Genomic DNA, 22,026 nt, shown 5'->3' with positions numbered 1-22,026 from the left:
GGCATGATTTGTTCTCTGAATTTCTTTGGAAGATTCATGTTTGTATTTGAAATTGAAAGAGTCGATTAATTTTAGCTTTGTACAACTGGTGGTTGTTTGGATTTTTTTCTTTTCAAGCTGAAGTTTTGCAATAGGAGCATTCCTCTTGCATTACGTCAACTTCGCTTTGAGTTGCCAAACTGTGGCACAGATTCACTCCATTCTTTTTGTGGGAGATAGTCAACTAAAGCTGACTATTTGCATTGATAATACAAGCAGCAAGCTTAAGCTCTTTATCAGCAGTTGCATGGTGTTTCTGGAGTAGCTGCCAAACTGTTACGTTTAACTGGATCATGAAGGGGAAATCTCCCCTTGCCATCTCCTGGGCCATGTTGTTTTATTCTGAAGAGCTGCTGGCTTGTTAGAGAAAGTGAATGCTTCTGACCTAGGCAGGGCCCTTGGAATTCTCCTGTATGTGACTGTTGGCTTCAGGTCAAAACACGGTGTTACTCAAAGTTACATGGAAACAAAAATGTCAATATACTGACTCCATTTTTTTCCATCTTATTTAGGTACTTCCTTTCCCCAGTCAGGTGGTCTACAACAGAGTGGGAAAGTGTGGGAGTCGAACTGTGGTTTTGCTTTTGAGAATTTTATCAGAGAAACATGGATTCAATCTGGTTACATCTGACATTCATAACAAAACAAGACTGACTAAAAATGAACAGGTAAGTTACTCCTGCTCCTCTTAGATCTGGTTTTCTTATTGTGTTTATGAAACTGAGAAGCAAAGGCATTTGCTAGCAGAAGTCCAATTGAAAAGATGTATTGCTGCTTTGACCTGAGTGATCATTCAGAATTCATCACTCTCTAAGCAACTTCATTTAATAGGAGAAATGGATGGTAGAGCCAAGAACAACACGATGTGGAAGCTAACCAGAAAAACTAACTTTCAGTGAAACAGCTTTTGAATTTAGTCCGCGTAGCAGATAGACTACCAGCAAGGTGAGAAAGGTTAGCACCAGTGAAGTTAAGTGCAAACAGCATCTGAGATACATATTAATGTATTTGCAGGGCACAACCATTTATCATATAACCAGGCCAGCCTATTCAGACTTAGCTTAGGTCTCCTTAAGCAGAGCAGGAGTAAATAATAGCCAAAAGGGTCTTTTTTGATGACTTTAAGTCAGTTTTAGTAAGCAGTTGCTTCAAAAAGTTGTTTCCCCATGCCATGCTAACCCATGTTGCTATAATCTGACATGCCCTTGATCCTATCTCAGCTTCTTGCTTATCTATCTTTTTCATGTTATCACACAACCTCACTACAGAAGGTGAAACAGCACATTGTTCCTCTTTATCCAGGCACACTTTTTCATGTTTTTCATGTTCCCTTAAAGTAGAAGGCATTATTTTTGCAGCTTTGATTCTATAAAAGATCTAGTTATTTAAATTTTCTTCTATTCACGTAAACTAACCATGTGCCTTCTGTAAGTATTGTTCCTGTAAGTAGATATTTATACAAATAATGCAAAAAAACCTCAGACTCCGAAGAGTATGTGTGTAGTCAGATGCCACAATGTTGCCCACTGCAGCTATTTTGAGCTGCTGATCAGGTAAAAGCTGCAATAAATTTCTATGTCACTCCTAGGAATGGCAGCCTGCAAACCACCAAAGGATGTGTGTAGTGATCAAAATACGGATGTGGGCCTGCTGGTGGCCCTGTGCTGTGATTTGGGCTCATTTATTTTTAGCCTGCTTATGAGCATAAGTTTTTTATTTTAGATGCAGCAGTTTATTGCAAATGAAAATTTAGGAGCTGATATTGCTCCTGCAGGTCCCACCTTCCTCCCTTTCAGGGTGTCCATTGGGGTCCTACCAGTAACCAGCTGACCTAACACCACATGACAGTCAAGTTGAGCCCAAGGTGGGGACCAGCTGGCCAAGGCTGCCACACCAGCCCAAAGGTGGCTTCTACGCACGGTTGCTTGTTAGATGGCAGTGAAAGGATGTAGTGGAGGACAGTGTCCCCTCACTGCCCCTGCTTGTGGCCGAGGGAAGGCATGGGCTATGGCTGCTGCAGTTTTCCTCTACATATCTTACCAGCAGCACCACAGAGCCTTGGGTGTTTGGAAAACGATTCCATCAGGAAGGAGTCAAACTATCCCGTGCTACAGAGGCTGTCTGGTTGGGATTTCTGTGGCTAAGACTGCTTTTGTGTTTCGAGTTTTGTTTGTCTATGTCTTTGATCAGTTTCCCTTGGGAAAATTTGGAGATATAAAACTCAGAAACTTTTCAGGTATTAATAATCACCAGCTTTCACTCTTATCAGCTTTTTCTTTTCAGTTATGTTCTTTGTCTTTCTCTGGTAGGTGTGTTGTCCTTCGTTAAAACACAGCATAAGGTCACATCTTAGCAGTCTTCTGTGCTTTAGTCCACAGTGGAGATTCCAGAGAGGCCCAGATTTATTTTTTACCTATACACTGACAGAGGATAGCTATCTGCATTACCTTTTGCACTCCCTAAGCTCTTAGCTTACTAGACAGTAAATGTGCTGGAAGTATTGCTACAGAGCTGATGATTTACTCTATATATTGCCCTACTATAACTTGAGTCTCTTTATTTTCATTTATGGTTTATTTATGTCGTTACAATAGATTCATAATTTAATGAGTACTTTTGCTGAAAAGTGCCTTTGATCACCAGGAAATATGCTGGAAGACAGTAACTGATCTGTTGTTCAGGGCATTTTTAGTTGGCTTCTCAATTTTTAAGAGCAGAATATTAAAAAAAAATTACTTTTTTCACCTTTAATGTGGTGTACACAAGAGGAAGTTGAAAGAATGGGTGATCTCTGGCTCCAGGCATTGGAACAAGAAAAAAGAGAGCTGGGCTGGGCTGAAGGTTTCCAGCGTGAACATGGGCTTCTCGCTTGAGATGATATGTCTCTCTTCCGTCTGTCATTTGTCTGTCCTGTGTTTGATTAAAGCCCTGATCCAGCCAAGACTTTTTTGTAAATATTTAGCTTATGCAGTCTGCTGTTGTTAAATAAAGTTAAGCATGTAGGTGTTCTTAATGACTGGGGGGATTGCACATAACTGGAATCCATATTCTCATTGCCTTTCCCAGTCTCCTCAGAAATTTTCCCAAATTTTGTGTGTCTGCCAGCAATTAGGAGTTCAGCCTTTGAACATCTGTGGGAATAAGGGAGTGAGCTCTGGAAACAGATGAGTTAGTATGTGCTTTACCATTTGCTATAGTACTTCCAAGTAAATTAAATACAGAAAATAATATGTAGTATTAAAGTTAATCTAATTGTTTTGGCTTTAAAATTCCATGTGAACTGCCACAAAGTGAAATCTTTCCTTCCCACTTCCCACTCCCATTTTCTTGCATTCAGGGAAGTAAGAATGAGTATGCTTATAGATATATAAATACCAATCACATACGGGAGTAATTGGTAGTTTATCCTCATGTTGTTTCCTTCTACCAGCCATTGTTATGGCTGTGCAACCAACTTAGTATGTAATTCCAGTTTAACACACTAAAAATTCATCACTAATTTTTCTTAAATGCTTTTCAAGACAGAAAATTGGTCATACCAGCATGGGGAGGTGAAGAAATTCTTGAAACCATTCCAAACTTTTGAGAGCTGAAAATGAAGGTCTAGCAAGTCTCATTCCTAGGAGTTGTGAGTTGTTTATGGAAATGAGATGAAAGTGATATACCAACATTTCTGTAGATACTTGTGCTTCCTGAGCCCTATATGCCTTCAATAGAGACTGAAAGCAGTGAAAGAGGGTAAAGAACTCACAAGAAAGACAGATACGGAGAATTTTTTTTTTCCTATTTCTGTTAATATTAGTGAGACTATAGTGTGATCCAGTAGACCTCACTTGGAAAATCCCAGTTCCCTCACCATTTTTATACGTTTTGACCTTGAATTCTCTCAGTGAAATACAGCATCTTAAAAAAAGTAGTAACATTTTGGCTGCTGTCTTGGTGGGATTATTATCTGATTTTGTTTTTGTTCCCAGTCAAATTTACTTACTGGAAATCTCAAACAAAACAGGATTGCTCTGCAGTCAGTTCAGGGACTGGCCATTTCCAGAAGATGGAAAAGTGCCCTCTCTCAAAGGCTGGAGTTGTATTTTTGTGCAGGAACAATTCTCTGGCTGGAGAAAATCCATCCTCCACGTTTCTCCCCTCATGGGGAGGGCCCCATCCAGCCCTCTTGGAGTCACTTCACAATGCCATCTACTGGAGTGTTACTTGCAATGCAGCAGCAGCCCATTACAAGTATACGGATGATGCTGAGCAATTACAGTTTGATTTCTTTTGCTTGGCCAACTGAGATCCTACAGTGGTAGTGTAGGACAGTAGACTAAGGAAAAACCTTTCCTCTTAGAGTATTGCCTCTTGGTGTTCTTGTCCTTTAAGATTCAAAAGGGCAAGATTCAAAACTAGCTTGTGATTTTACAGGATTGCCTCTATGGATCTCGTCTTCTTTAAAGGGCCTGATTAAAAGTCAGTGCAGAACAGGAATTAAGGAGGAAAATATTAGAATAAAAGAGTAAGCAAGCAGTCACAGTGGTAGAAAGGTGTTATTATAAGGAAAGACTCTGTTCCTTAAAATTAATTGGTGTTTGAGGGGAGTGAGTGGAATGACAGCAGATGTGTTGACCACACCACAGAGGTCTTTGCCAATGCTTGCTGTGGCCTAACATCTCTGCAGACTCCAGTCATGTGGTGTGAATGATCCCCCTTCCTTGGGGAGCACAGTGCACCCACTACTTTGGTTCGCTTCCACACACGCTCTTCATGTCCTGTCATTTTCCTCCCCCTGGATCGTTCTTTAGCAGCACTAACTCTGTGGTGCAATTCAGTTAATTTCAAGAGCAAATTAGTATATTTTTCAGTACTGTTTCACTGAAACTGCTGAACTCCTGCAGGAGAGCTCTGGGCAGCAGTGAGAGAGAAATAGCTCTTTATGGGCCCTTATCCTAGAAGGTGTGTGCTCCTTTCAGACTTCCCCTTATATTTCTACAGCTTCTCCCTCCAGCCATGGATGTGTTCTAATTCATCTCTCCCCCAACCATGTTTGCCGGGGTTTTTTATCTTGTGCTCTTGTTCATATTAATTTCTTTTCAAACTTAGGATGACCCTAGATCATCTCTGCTTGGATGTAACTCTTTTTCATCACTCATTCCATCCAAAACACTTGTTTTCCTCAGCTCTCATCCTCTGCTCACTGTTCCACTCTGTGGGTCTTCTCCCCTGTAACCATAATCTTAAAAGTAGGAGTGGATCACTAGGTATTCCTGAGCAATACAGTTGGTTTGTTAGACTGAAATGATTTCAGCACAGCGGGATCAGAGCAAGAGAGGCCCATGGGAAATATAGCCACAATTTGCATGTGGCCATGAGCCATTACAGTTATTTATTTTTCCCTCCTGACATCTGTGTGTTGTTTTAGTTGAGCCTCACTTACCCTTTTGGCAGGGTTTTTAAAAGAATGAGTTTTGCTGGTTTGTCTTTATGCACATTGTAGCTTTATCCACATCTGCTTACAAGTCCAGTTGATCACTAAGTATCTAAATATGAAGATACTTTAAGTCAAAACAAAAATCTGCGTCTACTTTGGAGTAAGCTATTATCATAGTTCCAGACATTGAGTTTGGTAGCAAGAGATTAAAAGATAGCCAGGAGCCAGATGCTGTCCTGCTCTCTGTGCATCTTTCCAGCCTCCCTTTGCTCCTGAGGCCAAAGTGCCCGTGCTTGTCCAGCAGCAGGTTGATGTGTGCGTGACACTGACATCAGGTGAAATGCAGTGAGAAACACAGTGGTGGTGTAATGTGAATCTGCCTGGGGTAAGCTGAGGGCCAAGGGAGGCTTGCATGGTACTTTGTAACACACACATACTTCCCGCTACATTCGTGGAGCAGTATTATGCTAAATTTTAAACTTAGTGGTATTACTTAGTATGGGTATAGTATCTTTATATCTCCATAATTATACTCTAATGATGTTTTTTCATTTATTCCAAAATGGAATTACAGTGATGACCATAGTGGCATGAATAGGGTTTTTATCCTATATCAGTAACTTCCTTCTTCCATCTTACTTCCTTACTTCATGCAGATAGAGTAACACAGGTAAAATGACAATTATAACATAAAGCTTCATACAGTTCTGAGAATTTCCCTTCCCCTCTAACTTGTCTGAGAAAAAAAAAAATTGAAAACATCTGATACACAACCTCTAGAATCTCCTTGTGTTTGATTCTAAAGATGAATGGATATAATTTTTTGGCAGAGTTACCAGTGTTAAAGAAATGTAAGCATGTTGGATTTGCTAGGAAAGCCTTTGTTTCTCTGGAGCATCAATAAACAATACTTAATTCCTTTGCGCAACTTATTGCAAAGCTTCCTGAGCTTTCTAATTCTTATCTAGACAAGCTTTGCTCTTCAGGTTTGTGAATTTCTTGCCCATAGCATTTATATTGTACTGAAGAAGCTGTATAAAGACCTGTTTGTACTTGAATCAAACAGTGCAGAGTCCATAAATGACTAACTAAAGCAGGGGCACTATTCCTCTCCTGCCTCTTTTTCTTTTTTTTAATTGCACAACTTCTCCCCATATTCTCTTGTTTCTCTTTTCCCTTTATATTGTCTTTCTTTTTTTCATCTTGTCTTCTTTATGTTCTATTTCTTTGGGTTTACAGTCTTTCTCACATATAATATACATTGATGTACTTTCTCAGACCCAATACGCCTTGATATACAAGGTCTGTACCTAATACACCTTGATTTACTCTAACCAGTTTGACAGGAAAAGCTCCATCATAAGAAGGTGGGCAAGCTGAACTGTTTTGTTCAGAGCTCATCATACATGTATGTGTATAAAACTGTTGAAAGCAGTTGAAAAATAGGGAAAAGCATATCAGTGTGTGGACATTTTGTTCAATGCTAGAAGTTAAATGGCTGTAGCTTGTGTTGTCTGAAAGAAGAAGACAGGGTATGTGTTCTAGGAAAAAGTGGAGAATGAAAGATGAATGAGAAGCAATAAGATGTGACACACAGTGTAGAAACTGTGGCAAAATATCAGTGTATTGAAACTGGGAAATAAAGGGGGGGGAATTGTCAATTGTTGTCCTTAAATGTAATTTAATATTTGTTATGGTATGGATATAATTTTTTACTATGCTCTTTTTGGTTCTAGTAATTCATCACATGCCAGTCACTTTATCTTGACCATATAACAGGCTGGACTCCATATTTTTGTTTATTTTGTTTATGTCAACTATAGCATTCAAGTTTTAAGAAATACGTTTTTTAATAATGTCTCCTTAGTGGTGTTTAAATTTAATACATAAATTAATATGATTCAAACCAGAATGTTTGGTTCACACTCACTTATCTCTTTTTTTTCCCAGTTTATTAATTGCTTTCTATTACCCAGTTTGTAAAATCAATAAACCTGTCCTTTCAAATGCATTTGTGTTCGCTGTCCATAACATAGCCTGCATCTGAACGCAGAACAGAAAATCCAAAAATAAATCTTAGGAAATTAATAAGAAGGAAGCAAAATTACCTGAACATTGACTCTCTAGCATGATGCTTCACTAGACAATTTCAGTTTCCAGTAAATCATAACTAGAGCTCAGCTTACACAAAATAGATATTCATATCCATGGTGCTGTTTATGTTATTCCATGTCAATGATCTGAAAATTTAAATTATTCATTTATTTTTTAAAAATTAATATCATGTGAATGTGCATGACCTAGAATTTAGCAACATCTTTCTGAAAGTGTCCATTTAATTTGTACTCCTAATTTGCTGTAATAGCAAAAAGAATAGCAAGTGCGGATTTCTCTATTTAAACAGGCAAATCAATCGGTGTTTTGACTAAGTTAGCTGGTTTTATTGTTATATGAAAATGGTAATTGGCTCAGCTCTCACTTTCTGTTACAGTTTCAGACATTTGACATTTTTGGCATTGGTGTGAATAGAGCTAGGGTTTTCAAGAGGGCAGCTGCCACTTGCAAAGCTCTGGTGCAGATTTAGGCAGAGTTTAGATTTTTTCCTTAGTTTATGCTTTTTCTTAAATTTATCCTCACCTTTGGAAGTACATAAGCTCCATGACAGTTAAGCTGCAGGCACCTTTCTGCCTTTTTGCTTAGACATAAAATAGTAGTTTTGCTATCTTGATGACAGTGTTTTGGAGGGATAGCAGGGGAGGAGGTCCTGAGTAATTCAGACTTGAAAGCTGTATCATTATATATTGTCTTAAATTTTTATATTTGTCTCAAAATATGCATTGACATAACACAGAAAATTTGATTTGTTAATTCTTTTTAGATGGAATTGATTAAAAACATAAGCACTGCTGAGCAGCCCTATTTATTCACTAGACATGTTCATTTCCTCAACTTCTCAAGGTAAGGCATTTTTTCAGACAAAAATCTTTTTCATTGATTTCTATTATTTGTAATACATAGAATGTTTTCCCTCTAACACAAACAATATAATGTTTGGGGTTTTTCCTTCTTTCTGGCACTGAAAGACACATTCAGAAGTTGGTTTTGTTTTGTTTTCCCTGCACTCAGTTTGCTGTAGAATAGTTATGTACAGTATGTTTGTGAAAAGCCTGGATGCTAATATATGCTTTTGCCTCTGAGACAGTCATAATTTACAATGTTTGCAGTTAACATGCAACATGGTAACTTGGGTCTTTAAACTGTGCACTTGTGTTTTGAAAGTGGAAGGACACTTTTTTTAATTCTTCATCTTTGTATAGCCAGGTACTAATATGAGATTGAAAACTGCACTGAGTTCATTAATTTTGTACCTGGAATGACTCTCCAGCAATTTAACCAACTTAATTTTGTTCTGACAAAATAGTCCCCATTCCACAGGCTACGGAAGTATTTATAAACCATGCAAACAGATTATGCTCTGTATCGTGGGAGTGCAGTTTCTTCTGGCAGCTATTTAAAAGTATGCAACAAGGCTCTAGAGACATTTATAGCACGGAATGTGAAGAAAATTGAATTTGGATGAACCTTCTGAGGAATCTTTGGAAGGACTTGAATGAGTGATGCCAGTTAGCATTTAGCCAGCACACAGAGGTTAAAGCTGACTGCAGATGGTTATTGCCCAGGCTGTAAATTTAATCTGGAAGTCATATTCAGGAACCGTGCCCTCTCTACCAGCAGGTTGGATTCCTTGCACTTAAATATAAAAAAAATTCTGTAGAAGTATGAACTTACTGCAGATCTTTGCAAGAGCTTGCTTAACTTCCCAGCATTTTGTTTACATGGTAATGTGAGTACATGGCCTCAGGCTTCGGTAGAGAGTGTAGTGAAAAATGATAAAATTGGGGGCTGGGGGAGGAGGGTGTTTAGCTTTGTTTTCTGAGAAAATAAAATATTTTAAGCAATTGGAAATTCACTTGATATAGAACATAACTATGGGCATGATTTTTTTACATGGAAACAAGAAGAGTTAAACAAAATTTTGGTATTCTGTATTCTCTCTTCTCCGTGAAAGTTTCGTTTCTGATGTATTATCTTTAAAGAATAAAAATCATTAGGACTTCACACCTTTGGTAAATGATCTCTTTTTTCTTCCAAACTGCATGATCAAACAAGCAGCCACACCTGAGGGTCAAAGGGATGTTTCTTGATTAGACTGATTTTTAAAAGATCATACTCAACGTTTGGTACTTCAGAAAAAAATGAACATTCTTACCTCTTGCTCCTCCCTGTAGATTCCATTTTCTATACATGCGGTATGCCACAGAGGTATCATATTTCCTCCATAGTATATACATCATGTATCTACAACGTATTTACATATTTCTTCCAATACAAATTTGTGAAAATACGTTAAAGTTATATAAGATGTACAGATTATTTGAAGTTTCCTTTTTGGCTGTTCTTTGCAAACCTGAAAAACTTCTGTTTTATTGAGAGCGTGCCTGGTTTAAGTAGTAGGTGTAGAGTAGTGAAAAGGCTGATGAGTCTTTTAAATTGGACAGCATTGAATTGCATCGGTATTACTTACTAATTTCTAATTACTAATTTCTTAGTGTTTGCTGATCAGTTAAACTTTTCTGGAAGTTGTAGTCTCTTGTTTCAAAATTTATTGGCAGTGTTATACCTAATGGTGAAGTACCATGTTGATTACTTTCTTGATTCCTTAGTTTTACTGTGCTTTTGTAAAGCTGATTTCATTAGAAAATGAAGTATCTAGTGTCAACTTAGCAGAAATTTCAAGATGTGATTTAAATGCACATTATAAATATTGCAGTACTCTGAGAGTGTTCTAGTTTTGCTTGATTTCTTTAAACTATTCATTTACAGACTGTCTCTAGTGGATAGCGGAACTCATATTGTTTGTGGAATACTGTTCTTTCTGTTTACCTCAGCTTTTCTGCCAGCTCAACCTAAAAGTTGTGCAAAACTCCCCAGACTAAAAGAATAGAGGTCAGAGTATTGATGTGGTGTTTCTGGATGACAGCTCAAGACCTTAGACAACAGCTTGCCATGAGCAGCCAGTGGGGAGCAGGGCAGATGCCCAGGGATGGGTAGGAGACAAGTTGGCTCCTCACTGCAGGCTTAGGGCAGCTCCAGATCTATGAAAAGCTTAAAGATCAGCTTGAAGATTGAAGAACCCTACTTTGGTGAACTCCATACTCCTTTCCAAGGGAAGGGATGAGGCTTTCTACCTGTCATTGCAGCAGAGCTGTTACTGGAATTTGTGAATTTTTGCAGGAGCAAGCTATTCTGGGCATTAGTCCAGGGTCCAAACTCACTTCTCTTGTTTAGCATTTTATACCTTTGAAGCCAAGCTTTTCTTCAGAGAAAGAGATAAGAAACACTTTATTCTTCTTCTGCCTGTGGATATTGAGCTGGCAGACAGGTAGGATTTAGAAGACATGTTACCTTGCTACTCTCTTGGTAGGTCACATTTGGAACAAAAGAAGTCTCTTCCACTTGCCTTGCACCTCTGCTTGAGTGTTTTCAAGATCTGTTGGGATTGCATTAAGCCATTTAAAACATATCACCAAGGTACTAGAGAAGCAGAGAAATGTAATCAGAGTAATGAAAAATTGAAGTCTGCTTTGGTTTTGCTTAGAATAGAGATATGGAATAATTTAGAGTGGACAATATCTTTAAGGTGACCAAGTCCAGGTGTTAACCCAGAACTGCCAAGTGTGCCACTAAACCATGGCCCTGAGTACCACATCTACACATCTTTTAAATACCTCCAGGGAGGCGGGCTCAACCACTTCCCTGGGCAGCCTGTTGCAATGCCTGATAACCCTTTCTGTAAAGAAATTTTTCCTAATATCCAATCTAAACCTCCACTGGCCCAACTTGAAGTTGTTTCCTCTTTCCTGGTTATTTTTTACTTAGGAGGAAAGGCCAACCCCCACCTGGCTACAAAGCTCATTTCAGATAGTTGCAGAGAGCAATAAGGTCTTCTCTGAGCCTCCTTTTCTCCAAATTAGACAACCGCAGCTCCCTCAGCCTTTTCTCATATGACATATTCTCTAGACCCTTCACCAGCTCCATTGCCCTTTTCTGGACTCAGTCCAGCACCTCAGTGCCTTTCTTGTAGGGAGGGGACCCGAAACTGAACTGAGGTGTGGCCTCCCCTGTGCTGAGGGCAAGATCACTGCCCTCGTCCTGCTGGCCACTATTGCTGATACAGGCCAAGATGCCATTGGCCTTCTTGGCCACCTGGGCATGCTGCTGGCTCGTGTTCTGAAACTGTCAATCAGCATCCCCAGCACTATCAAATGGTGCATCTGTCTAAGCCGTGAGTAGCCGGTTTCTCCAGGAGAGTGTGGTTGGAAACAGTATCAAAGGCTTTACTAAAGTCCAGGCAGACAATATCCACAGCCTTGCCTTTATCCACTAAGCAGGTCACCTGGCTGTAGGAGCGGGTAAGGTTGGCTAAGCAGGACATGCCTTTCATAAACCCATGCTGGCTAGGCCTGATCCTGTGGTTGTCCTGCATGTGCTGTCTGATGGCACTCAAGATCATCTGCTCCGTAACCTTCCCTGGCTCCGACATCAGATAGGCTGACAGTTCCCTGGAATCTCCCTCCACCCCTTCTTGTAGTTGGGCATCACATTTGCTAACTTCCAGTCTACAGGGACCTTTCCACTTATCCAGTGCAGTTGGTAAGTGATAGAAAGTGGCTCAGTGAGAACTTCTGCCAGCTCCCTCAGTACCCTTGGGTGGTTTCCATCTGGCCCAATAGACTTGTGTATATCTAACTGGCGTAGCTGCTCACTGACCATTTCCCCTTCGATTCTGGGGGCTTCATTCTGTTCCCTGTCTTCTGGCTCAAGAGGCAGAGTACTCCAAGAACAAACTGGTCTTTTTATTAAAGGCTGAGTTAAGGAAGGCATTAAGTACCTCAGTCTTTTCTTCATCCTCGCTGGTGCTTCTCAGCTTCCCAAAGAGTAGTAAGAAAAATAAACTTACTGATGGGAATAGCAGCAATGGCAGATCACTTGAATTTTCCCCCTTTGTTCCCTGTACCCGCTTATAAACCTGTCAGCACTTAAAGCTCTCTGATTATTCAGAAAAGCATCATACCATTCACTTATGATTGTTTCCAACTAGGGAAAAAAAAAAAAAAGGTTACATCTTCTTTCCAGAATAAATCTCTAGTGGAAGTGAGTGGTGATTTTAAGCACATGCATGTTTCAAAAGCACCATTAGTTTTGCTGACCAAAGTTCTAAAATCTTGAAAATCTTATCCTGACCTGAAATGCTTGCCAGGGCCGTTTTCCTCTAATTTTTGAGCAGTGTTTTAAGAGTGCCTATTGGCTGAGCTGAGTAAATGAATCCTCACTTACTCTCCTACATCTTTATCTTTTGGTTCAGTGCTATCTTTTCTCAATCCAAAGTAGTGCAAAGAGGCAGGCAGACAAATCTTAAAAGGACACATTAAAGCAAATCTAATGTGAATTTTTACAGGCATAAATCTAATTATTTTAACTTCAAACAGAAGATGAAAAACTTTCTTGTGTTTCTTTGATGTTAGTGAATTTCTACATAGCACTTGTCACGGAAAAAGCTTTTATTCCGAGTGTTTTACAGTTTCTGTTCCTGGTTTCTTCAGCACCTGCAGCATTTAGTGCTAGTTTTAGGAGAAAGCCCAGTGCTTCTGGAGACTGGCTAGTCCATCCAGTCCGTTTCAGGACTGTTTCTTTTGTGGAAGGCGATGCTGTTTATCTTTTTGTCTCTTTCTGAATTGAAGTTTATGTACTAATGTTGCTGGGAAAAACATCCAAAATGTTGACAGAAGCATATATTGAAGAATGTATCTGAGCTGGTAAAGATTTATATGTTGATATATTTGCTGGCATTCCAGGTGTTATTGGTAGATCCAGGCAGCACAGAGTTGGAGTGCAGAAGCTGTGAAGAAGTGGAATAACCTACAGAGAGATAAAAAGCTATTTCAGAATAGCTGCAGTTCACTGTTCTTTATTTTAAGTGGCATTTGTCATCTAGTTATTTAGCCTGAGAAAAAAAATGATCAGGAAGAAACTTCCGGTTTGTGGAAAAGCTCCACTTGACCTCTCAGTAATCTTCTGCAGAATTAAGTTACTCTAAGAGTCATTGGGCAGCAAGTCAAGATGCTTGGTGTGTGATCCAAGTGTCACAGATTTCAGAGAAGCAGAAACAACATTTGCAGGAAGGCAGAGGTGGCAAGGCTGTGGTTTTGGGTCAGGATGAGTCAGGGATATGAAGAATTGTGCAACTCCCATTCTGATCACAGGAAGGCACCATGCCTCCCTCTGACAGTGAACTTTTATCTTCCAAACATGCACTTACAGACCCCAGTTCAGGCAGATCAGGAAGCTTGGCCATTCCCTCCTGTCTCAGGGTAAGTGAACATTGCAGGGGAATGTGTAAAAACTTAATGACATGCCTCTCTCAGTAACTGGTAAGTGACTTTTGCTTGTTTAAAAGCTGGCTGATCAGGTCAGGGTAAAGTCACAGGAGGGAGAAGCATTAAAAAGACCACCCAGAGAGTGAAACAGGCTTTTTTATTTTTCACTGGAGCTGTCAATTCTTTAGTTTCATCAGTAGTTATAGACCACTGGGGAATTAGCTCCTTTAAAATTTCGTGTGATGTGGTAAGGAGATGCAGATATAAAGCACAGACTCAATTTAATCTTCCATTTTAATTAGCCCTATGATTCAGTTCAGTGTATCTCATTTGTTCTAATCTGGGATGAATTATCACCTAGCATTACTGTGTCAGGAGCCACCCTTTCAGCTACAGTTTAATATCTGTGGTGTGTATTTAGCGTACATGTGCATGTACTGAGAGGAGGAGACAACACTTCACTTTTAGCAAAGTTTTTGAAGTAGTCATACAGCAGTTCCAGCTGCTCTTTCTGTCCCACTCCCCTCCCCAGTTCTTAAATAATATCTGAACCTGTTGGCCAGTTTCAAACCAAATTGAGAAGGCCTGTAGAAGACTCTGAGACAACCACCCTGCTGCAGGTACTTCTGCTGAAGGGAAAGCCATGCAAAACAGAGCTCCTGGACCTTCTGCTTAACCACAGCCAGCAATCACCCTCCCTCTGCCCTTCTTGGATTCCAGCCCCAGCTCTTCTGTGTCCTTCTTGCTCAGTGCAAGAGGTATGGACAACTTTTGGGAAGGAGGGAAAGATCTACTGCATCTTCTACTTGGGAAGGGACTTGCCTTTAGTCCCTGGAATCAACAAAAGGAATATTTCCAGTTTTCTGTTTTTCATTAGCAGAGTTAATGTGTAAAGTTCTTGTTTGTCTTGAAAAACCTTTCTTTTTTGGTAGCCTGTATCAGCATTACTGATTTTTTTTTTATTACTTTTTTACAGAGACACAATGGCCAACACTAACTAATAAAAATGAATAAACTGAGCTGCTGTGGCAGCAGACAGTGTCATATGTAGCAGTGCTGGTCAGTGTGGCCATTTTCCTTCAACTCTGACCTGAATTCTGACTTACAGGTAGCAATAAATTACATGCTATGGGAAGGCACAGATGGACAAAGACAAGTTCACTCTGAATAAGCCCAAATCTAAACTTAGTTTCTGAACGTTTTCGGGGTTTTTTTGTTATTCATCTTTTCTGTGGTTTTTTCCATGCAGAAGCAGCTCTAAAAATTGTATTTTGACATTACATCGTCCCTTGTCCTTGTAAAATATGTCCATAGCTAACAAATGAAAAGGAGGTAAATCTTGATGAATTAACTTTGCCGTGTGAATAAGCTGCAAGTTTGAAAGCCTAAGGACACTCCATGCTGGCGGCATACTCTTTGGAAGCCTTGCATGTGAGCTTGTTAATTGTTTTTAAGGGTTGGATGATACATTTACAATATTTTTTTTGCAAATAAACGTCTTGTTTTGCCATGACTTAACCTATGTACATGTCTTTGGTCCATTGATTTGGAAATAGAATTTCTACTCTTTTTATAGGCTGATTAGATGTCAGTAAAACCAGAGTGATTCTGTGATGGTGTTTTCATTGTCTTAAGAAAATGTCATGGGATATTTGTCGAACACCCAGATTTTTTAATAACCTGAGGATTTTTGTTTCTTACTTTCTCTGGAACAAGTAATCCACCCCACACAGAGTGTAGATGTTTATACAGAACATGCCTATTATGTGTGTTAACCATGCTCCACTAGCATTTGAAAATAGCGTGTTGGGCAAATGCATGGAGCTGGCATAAGAAGATGCTAAATGTCCATGACCCTTTGAATGCAAGATCGGGTATACTTTGTATAAAGAGCAGTAGTTCAGTCAGCTCCATTTCTGATTCTATACAGCTCAGCTGAGGGAGGGATTGGGCCCTTTGAGTGCATCCTTAAATCAACATCTTGAAACAATGATTGCAGCCTAAGATTATCTACTAAAGTAGTTTCATGATGTGGTTTTGTTCTTCTTTAAAAAGAAACCCCATACATACATAGGGAAATGTCATTAAAAACATGGTTAACAAAAAAAAAAAATTTACCCTCTGGGTAAGCTCTTAATAGTAGGGAAAAGTCAGCAAAACTCGTGCATGGCCTTAACACTGTGTCTTTATGTGTGTTCATTATAAACTATACTTTTTGCTAACACTTCATGAAACACTTTCTACCATCATGTGAGGTCTGCCTTGTAAAGTACACATTTAATGAATGGCCACATGGTGCTGTAATCCCTACTACATCTTTTTTTTACTTTTTTATACTACACTTTTTTAATGATGTGAGTGTGTAATGATGCTTTTCAACTGTGACTTGATGGAAGGCTAAGCACAAATCTAATGTGCAGTTTGACTTTTGTATGGTCTAATTTTTGGGGGCTTTATTTTTTTAAAAAGCATTGCTTCATGGTGAGTTTTTCCACAGATTTTAAGATTATTTGATTTAAAATTTGTTTCCCTAGATTTTCTGTGTTCTTTGCGTAATGGACTTTTTATCTTTCATTCAGCTGGTAATATGATATTCTCAGAATGGAGGTGGTTGTTTGAAATGTAGTTATGGAAGGTGGGATCAGGAATAACACCTCAGTTATGCTTTTTTCTCTTACTGTTGTTTGGCTTCCGTGATCATGTTCACACTGTAGATTACCAATCTGGGAGTAACTTAATTTAAGAAAGATAATGATTACTCCAGAGGGGTCCAAAAGAGAATAAAGAGAATGATCAGAGATATAAAAAAATTTCCCTAAAAGGACAGGAAAAAAAAAATAGAGAAGACTGGGAAAAAGAGGGCTGTGATAACACTTCTGACTTTTTTATTAAGAAGGTTCTGCAGAGATAAAGGGTTCTTCATCAGTAACAGTAACAAAATGGTGTCTTGAATTTCATCACAGAATTCTAGATCAGACATTAGGAAAAGGTTTGAACAACCAGGACAGCAAAGGAACAGAATAGATTGTGCTTGAGGATTTTGCTAGTGGCAGTTACATAGCTTTAGGCAAAAAGATGGACTGTGACAATCCCAAGTCATTTTGAGTCTTTCTTACCCTTGTGTAATGCAAGATACAGACTCATTAGTTTTGAACCTAAAGCATTCATCTTTTAGGTAGAAAATTTAAATGTTGATTCAAAATCACCAGTAATGGAGAATGTGCTGCTCTTGGTCGTCTTCCAATACTGAATTTTTCTATCAGATTGCAAATTGTGAGTTATTCTTCCTCTTTATTTTTCTGAGAAGTCCAATTGACTCATTTTCCTTGGATCTCAGAGTACATTTGTCCACTATCTAAAGACTCGGCAAATTTTTCCCATGTAAGCTTTGATGTGTAATTTCTTACGCATTGTCATGCAGTCAAGTCTCAGTCCTCTCTATATTTTTTCCTTCTAATTATTTTTTTTCATCATGTTGCATTGAACTTTGTTAATGCTTTGCTGAAAACGGACTCTGTGCATGGTCACATCAGTGCTGTGCCAGGTCTTTGCTCCTCTCTTCTCCTGCTTCTCAAAGAATGGGAAACTAGGATTATTCTGGCCTGTACGGTCTCACACAATGCTGATAATATGTGAAAGCAAGCATGTTCTTGCCAGAACTGCTCCTTCACTATGAGTATCCTCTGCTTCCTTGGGTTTCATTTGCCGTACTACAGTGAAAAATGTTTGCTTATGTCTTTCTAACCTGTGGCTCAAGTGGCTCTTTACCAGCAAATCACTCCCTTCTTTATTCTCTCATTTTGCAGCTTTGTTTTCTGAAAATAGTACCAGTTTGCACTTATCTTCTGAATCACAGATTATCAAGTTAAACTGTGTAGATTCAAAGCCTCAAGCAAGACGGTATCCACAGCTCCCTCTTTGATGGTGATTATTTAGAATTTCACATCTGGAACAGGGCAGGCATGTTTTAAGTTTCAGTTACATTGATTTTTATGTTCTGTAGATTGTATACACAATATATACTGCCAAGTTACAGTAATTTATTTTTTATTATATCAAATGTATTTCAGTTTCTATATGGACATTCCTAGCATTATGCAGAGTTACTCTCTGCAACAGCCATTTCCACAGGACAGCTGGAATCACCCATAATTCTCTTGATAAATGTATTCATACAAGAAGCTGAATATGCAGTGCTGAACACATTGCAACATCTTTTGCATAATAACCTTCCTAAGAAGTCGAGCCCCAGGATTTCATGTGAGCATAACTATCTCAGCCAAATCTGTGGTCTCATCCAATTTTGAAGATGTATCTTTTCTACACATCACGTTTGTTGATTTAATACTTTCCAAAGAACCGTATCAGCTGTTCTACTATTTGTGGGAAATTTATTGTAATACTTTGTAATTAACTTTTCTATTACTCTATATAATGTGCATTATTTACATCTCTGAATTATAGTGAAACATTAATCAGAGGTTCAGAGAGATCCTGAGCCAAACCTTTGAACAAAGTCCTAAATACAGAGTATCTGGAATTAAGTGTTTTTAATTAATGCAGAGTTTAGCTGCTGTTAGTGTTTTGTGGAGAGTTAGTGTTTTCTGTCTTACTTGTTTCCAGCTGTAACTTTGCATTATATAAATGAAAGCACGATTATTATTTCCTTTACTTGATTTGGAGATACTATACAGACCTAGGCACAATTTGTATCCGTGTTAGTGCTATTCATTGTGAATTCATATAGTAAACTACTTTGATATCCTCAGGAGAATGAAAAGCATGGGAAAAAAAAAAACCTCATTGTTTAGCATGCATGAATGACTGACAGAAATACAGCCTAAAATGTTCTGGGAGATTTACAGGATAGTAAAATATAGAAATACAAGGCTTTATAGTGTTATCTTTTAGCCATTTGCTGATCTGAAACAGCTTACTAAACAATTCCCAGAGGACTCAGTTGTGATTTTGCAATGACATGACCCAGATACATCATTTCAGAAGCTGAAATTTCTGTTGAAATCACAGCTCCAGAAAGGGTAATTAATGAGGAGTGCTGCCAGTGTGCACTATTTTACTGTTAACCTGGAACCACTGGGCATCTTGTATCCCCACACACATGTCCCATTGAAGACCAGGCCAGCCAAAGATGCAGTTTTGAAATGAAAATATTTATCTCATAAAATCATAGATTTGTTAAGGTTGAAAAAGATCTGTGAGATCATCAAGTCCAACTGTTAACCTAGACTACCAAGTCCACCACTAAACCATGTCCCCAGGTGCTGCATCCACATGTTTTTTGAACACTTCAGGGATGCTGATTACATCACTTCTTGGCTTTGTTTGTTTTGTGTCTAGGATAAACCAGAGAACAGTAATAAAAGAGTAAACTAACATAACTTTCTAACTGAAGTCTGCTCTACCTTGTACCAGTTCAACTACCAGCACTATTACAACTGAAAAAACTAGGTAATATAGGTGCATCAGCATAGAAATGCCCTATATCAACTCACTTTCCTTTTTTCTCTCCTAATTCTAAAGAGAAGGTTGAAGTCATGACCAAAGCATAGGGTGAAGGCTAGGAGAGAGGCACTACAGACTAAAACAGGAAGATAAACTCCTTGATTATGGAGGCTGGCAATATCATGTAGTCCCAAGCAGTCAGTACCTCAGCTCACTCCTCTTTGCAGCCCATCCTTGAGGAAGGTCACTGGACCATCCCAGAGGTGCCTGGTGCCTTGTGTGCAGAGAAGGATTCCTTTGACACAACTTCATGCTAGTGCAAGACATTATGGAAACTATTCATTTCAAAATACCTTTTCCAGAAGATAAATTTCAAAGTAACCACATCTTATTTAAGCCCTAAAACCATGAAAGTTTTATGTTGGTGCTTTTACAGGACCTCTCCATGAAGCTGTGTGCCAGAGCAGGTAATGGAACTGTAACATAATTGATAAGTAAATTGCTGGGCAATTGTGCTCTTGGCATATGATTCTCAGTTGTATGACACTAAAAGGAAATTGTGCTTCCTTTATAAGAAGGACACAATATACCTGTCCCTATTAATGTTAGGTGGCTGTCAGTTCTTGTTTGCTTCCGTTGTATTGAATTTCTAGCAACCAATCCATTTGTTTAACAGGAGACATACATTAAGAGAGTAAAAGGAAGACAAGGTTTTTACAGAGAATAGATAGGCAGTCATCTTTTCCTTGAGGAGTTGTACTTTGCCTGCAGGGTTGAGGAAACCTGCTTCTGCTTGTGCATAGAGTTTTGTGCTAAATGGAAAGGCAGCAGCCTCCTGAAGTGAAATGAAAAATAATAGAAGCTAAGAAATCCTCCATTTTAAAGCCAAGCAAATCACTTTGGTTGATTTTTTTTTTCCCCCCTAACTCATAAGGGGTTTGCAAATGGTTTTGACATGTAATAAAATTGGAATTTATCTCAGATGTTTTTCTAAGGGGCAAGCTTGCAACATCTGGCATACTTCCTAAGCTTTTTTTTTTTTTTAATTTGCTTCTATTAAAAAAGACATAGGGGAATGTATTGTTAATGAACGTCACAATCATTGATTGAAGGCTGAAAATATTTTAAGTTTGTTGATGAGGACTCCAAAAATACGCCTTTCACAACAGAGCAGTTAAAACTAATGGGATTTAATAGTATATATGAAATAAATCAGGAGAAGAAGTTAAGTACAGGAAGAGCACTGCAGAGGATTGGTGTGTACATTTGCAGTGCTCTGCTGGAGTGGGGCTGTCTTGGCCTGCTCTCCCAGTTGCAGCAATGTGCTGCTGGGTTTGAGAAGGATCAGGTAACTTCATCATGCAGGATCCAATCATGATCCCAGTCAGAGAAGGTAAGTCTGCTCAAGCCTAGAAAATATGATTCTGCCCCATTTTAAATCCTTCACAATAGGCGTTTGAGTATAAATAAGGTGACATGATGTATAATTAGAGCTCAAATGTATTTTTTCGTAAGAGTGCTTTCAGGTGGGTGTTGTTAATTTGAAAAGTTTCACTCTGGAGAGCTAAGTAATATTTAATATGTTGTGATTGATAAGTATCTAAAAATATGCAGAACATACTTGAACAAGTGGAGCATTGATTTGCCCTTTTCTCTAAATAGCTTAAGGTAATTGATTTTTTTTAATGGGTAGGATTTTTTATGCTATGTGACTGCTGTTTAGCTTCCATAAAAGACTCTCAGTACAGTCCATAGAAACAAATGGTTGGAATCTAAAGTATTATAAACTATGTTTTAAAAAAATGCACATTTGAATAAGAGCCAGAACAGACTTAATTTTCCTAAAAATTCCTTTCTCGTTGCCTGGTGGAGCAACTGCAGCTGGGTGTATAGCAGGCTGGTTATATTGTGCAAAAAATCAGAAATTCAAGCTGTCTCATGTTTTGGGGGCAGGGGGCACACACAGTCTCCATTTCAGAAATGGAAGTTCCTTTGTAGCATTTGTGAAAGGGTGACTTCCCATCTCAGCTGTCCTCTTGGGATGGACGAGCTTGTATGAACCTCTTTTCTCAGAGCTGTTGGTACTGAATTTACAGTCCTTGTCTTCAGAGACATGACCTTACCAGCAAAAGGATGGGCTCTGGGACTTTGGTGGATTGGTTATGCAATGTCATCCCTCCTTTTACTTCAGAAAAGACAATATGTGTTGAAAATTTCTATCTAGACAACTAATAGCTGTCTGGTTTTAATTGTTCATTCTTCTGATGAACATTTAGTCTTAACATTCTCCACAAAACCCAGGGCAGGACATCTTTGCTCTCTTGCTTCTCTGAATCTTCTAATCTTTTTGTCTCTATCTTCAGACAACTTGCTGCTGTCATCACTTCTTACTGTCTCCATTGCTTCCCCTTTTCTTTGCTCTTCTCCACTCCATTCTGTCTTTAGATTATTACTGATCTGCATCAAACAGCAGGAAGATAATGTGTTCAGTAATTTAGATGCAATCTATTCTTGCCAGCAATTTCACTTGAAAAGTTTAGGTTTCAAAGCTACCAGCAATGACATTCACCAAAAGCTTTCCATTTGAATAAATTTTGTCAAAGCTTTATGCCCTCATTGTCCTGTGGTATTTGCAGGAATGCCTTTTTTTTTTTTTTTTCTGTA

The 22,026-nt window shown here is 38.7% G+C and overlaps 1 protein-coding gene across 2 annotated transcripts in view; it reads left to right on the top strand.

The window, feature by feature from the left end:
- The window catches only part of UST (uronyl 2-sulfotransferase), a 157,340-nt gene that overhangs the window by 74,128 nt on the left and 61,186 nt on the right, over positions 1-22,026 (top strand). For both annotated transcript variants that reach the window (XM_027887367.1, XM_027887369.1), the window contains exons 3-4: positions 552-707; positions 8,340-8,419. In XM_027887367.1, coding sequence (XP_027743168.1) covers positions 552-707; positions 8,340-8,419 — 236 coding nt within the window. The remainder of the gene's footprint in view (positions 1-551; positions 708-8,339; positions 8,420-22,026) is intronic.

The sequence above is a fragment of the Empidonax traillii genome, unplaced genomic scaffold, assembly GCF_003031625.1.
Source record: "Empidonax traillii isolate 1590-97213 ecotype Southwest subspecies unplaced genomic scaffold, ASM303162v1 scaffold207:size1520225, whole genome shotgun sequence".
Taxonomy (NCBI): domain Eukaryota; kingdom Metazoa; phylum Chordata; class Aves; order Passeriformes; family Tyrannidae; genus Empidonax; species Empidonax traillii.
This window is presented reverse-complemented; position numbering and strand designations above follow the sequence as displayed.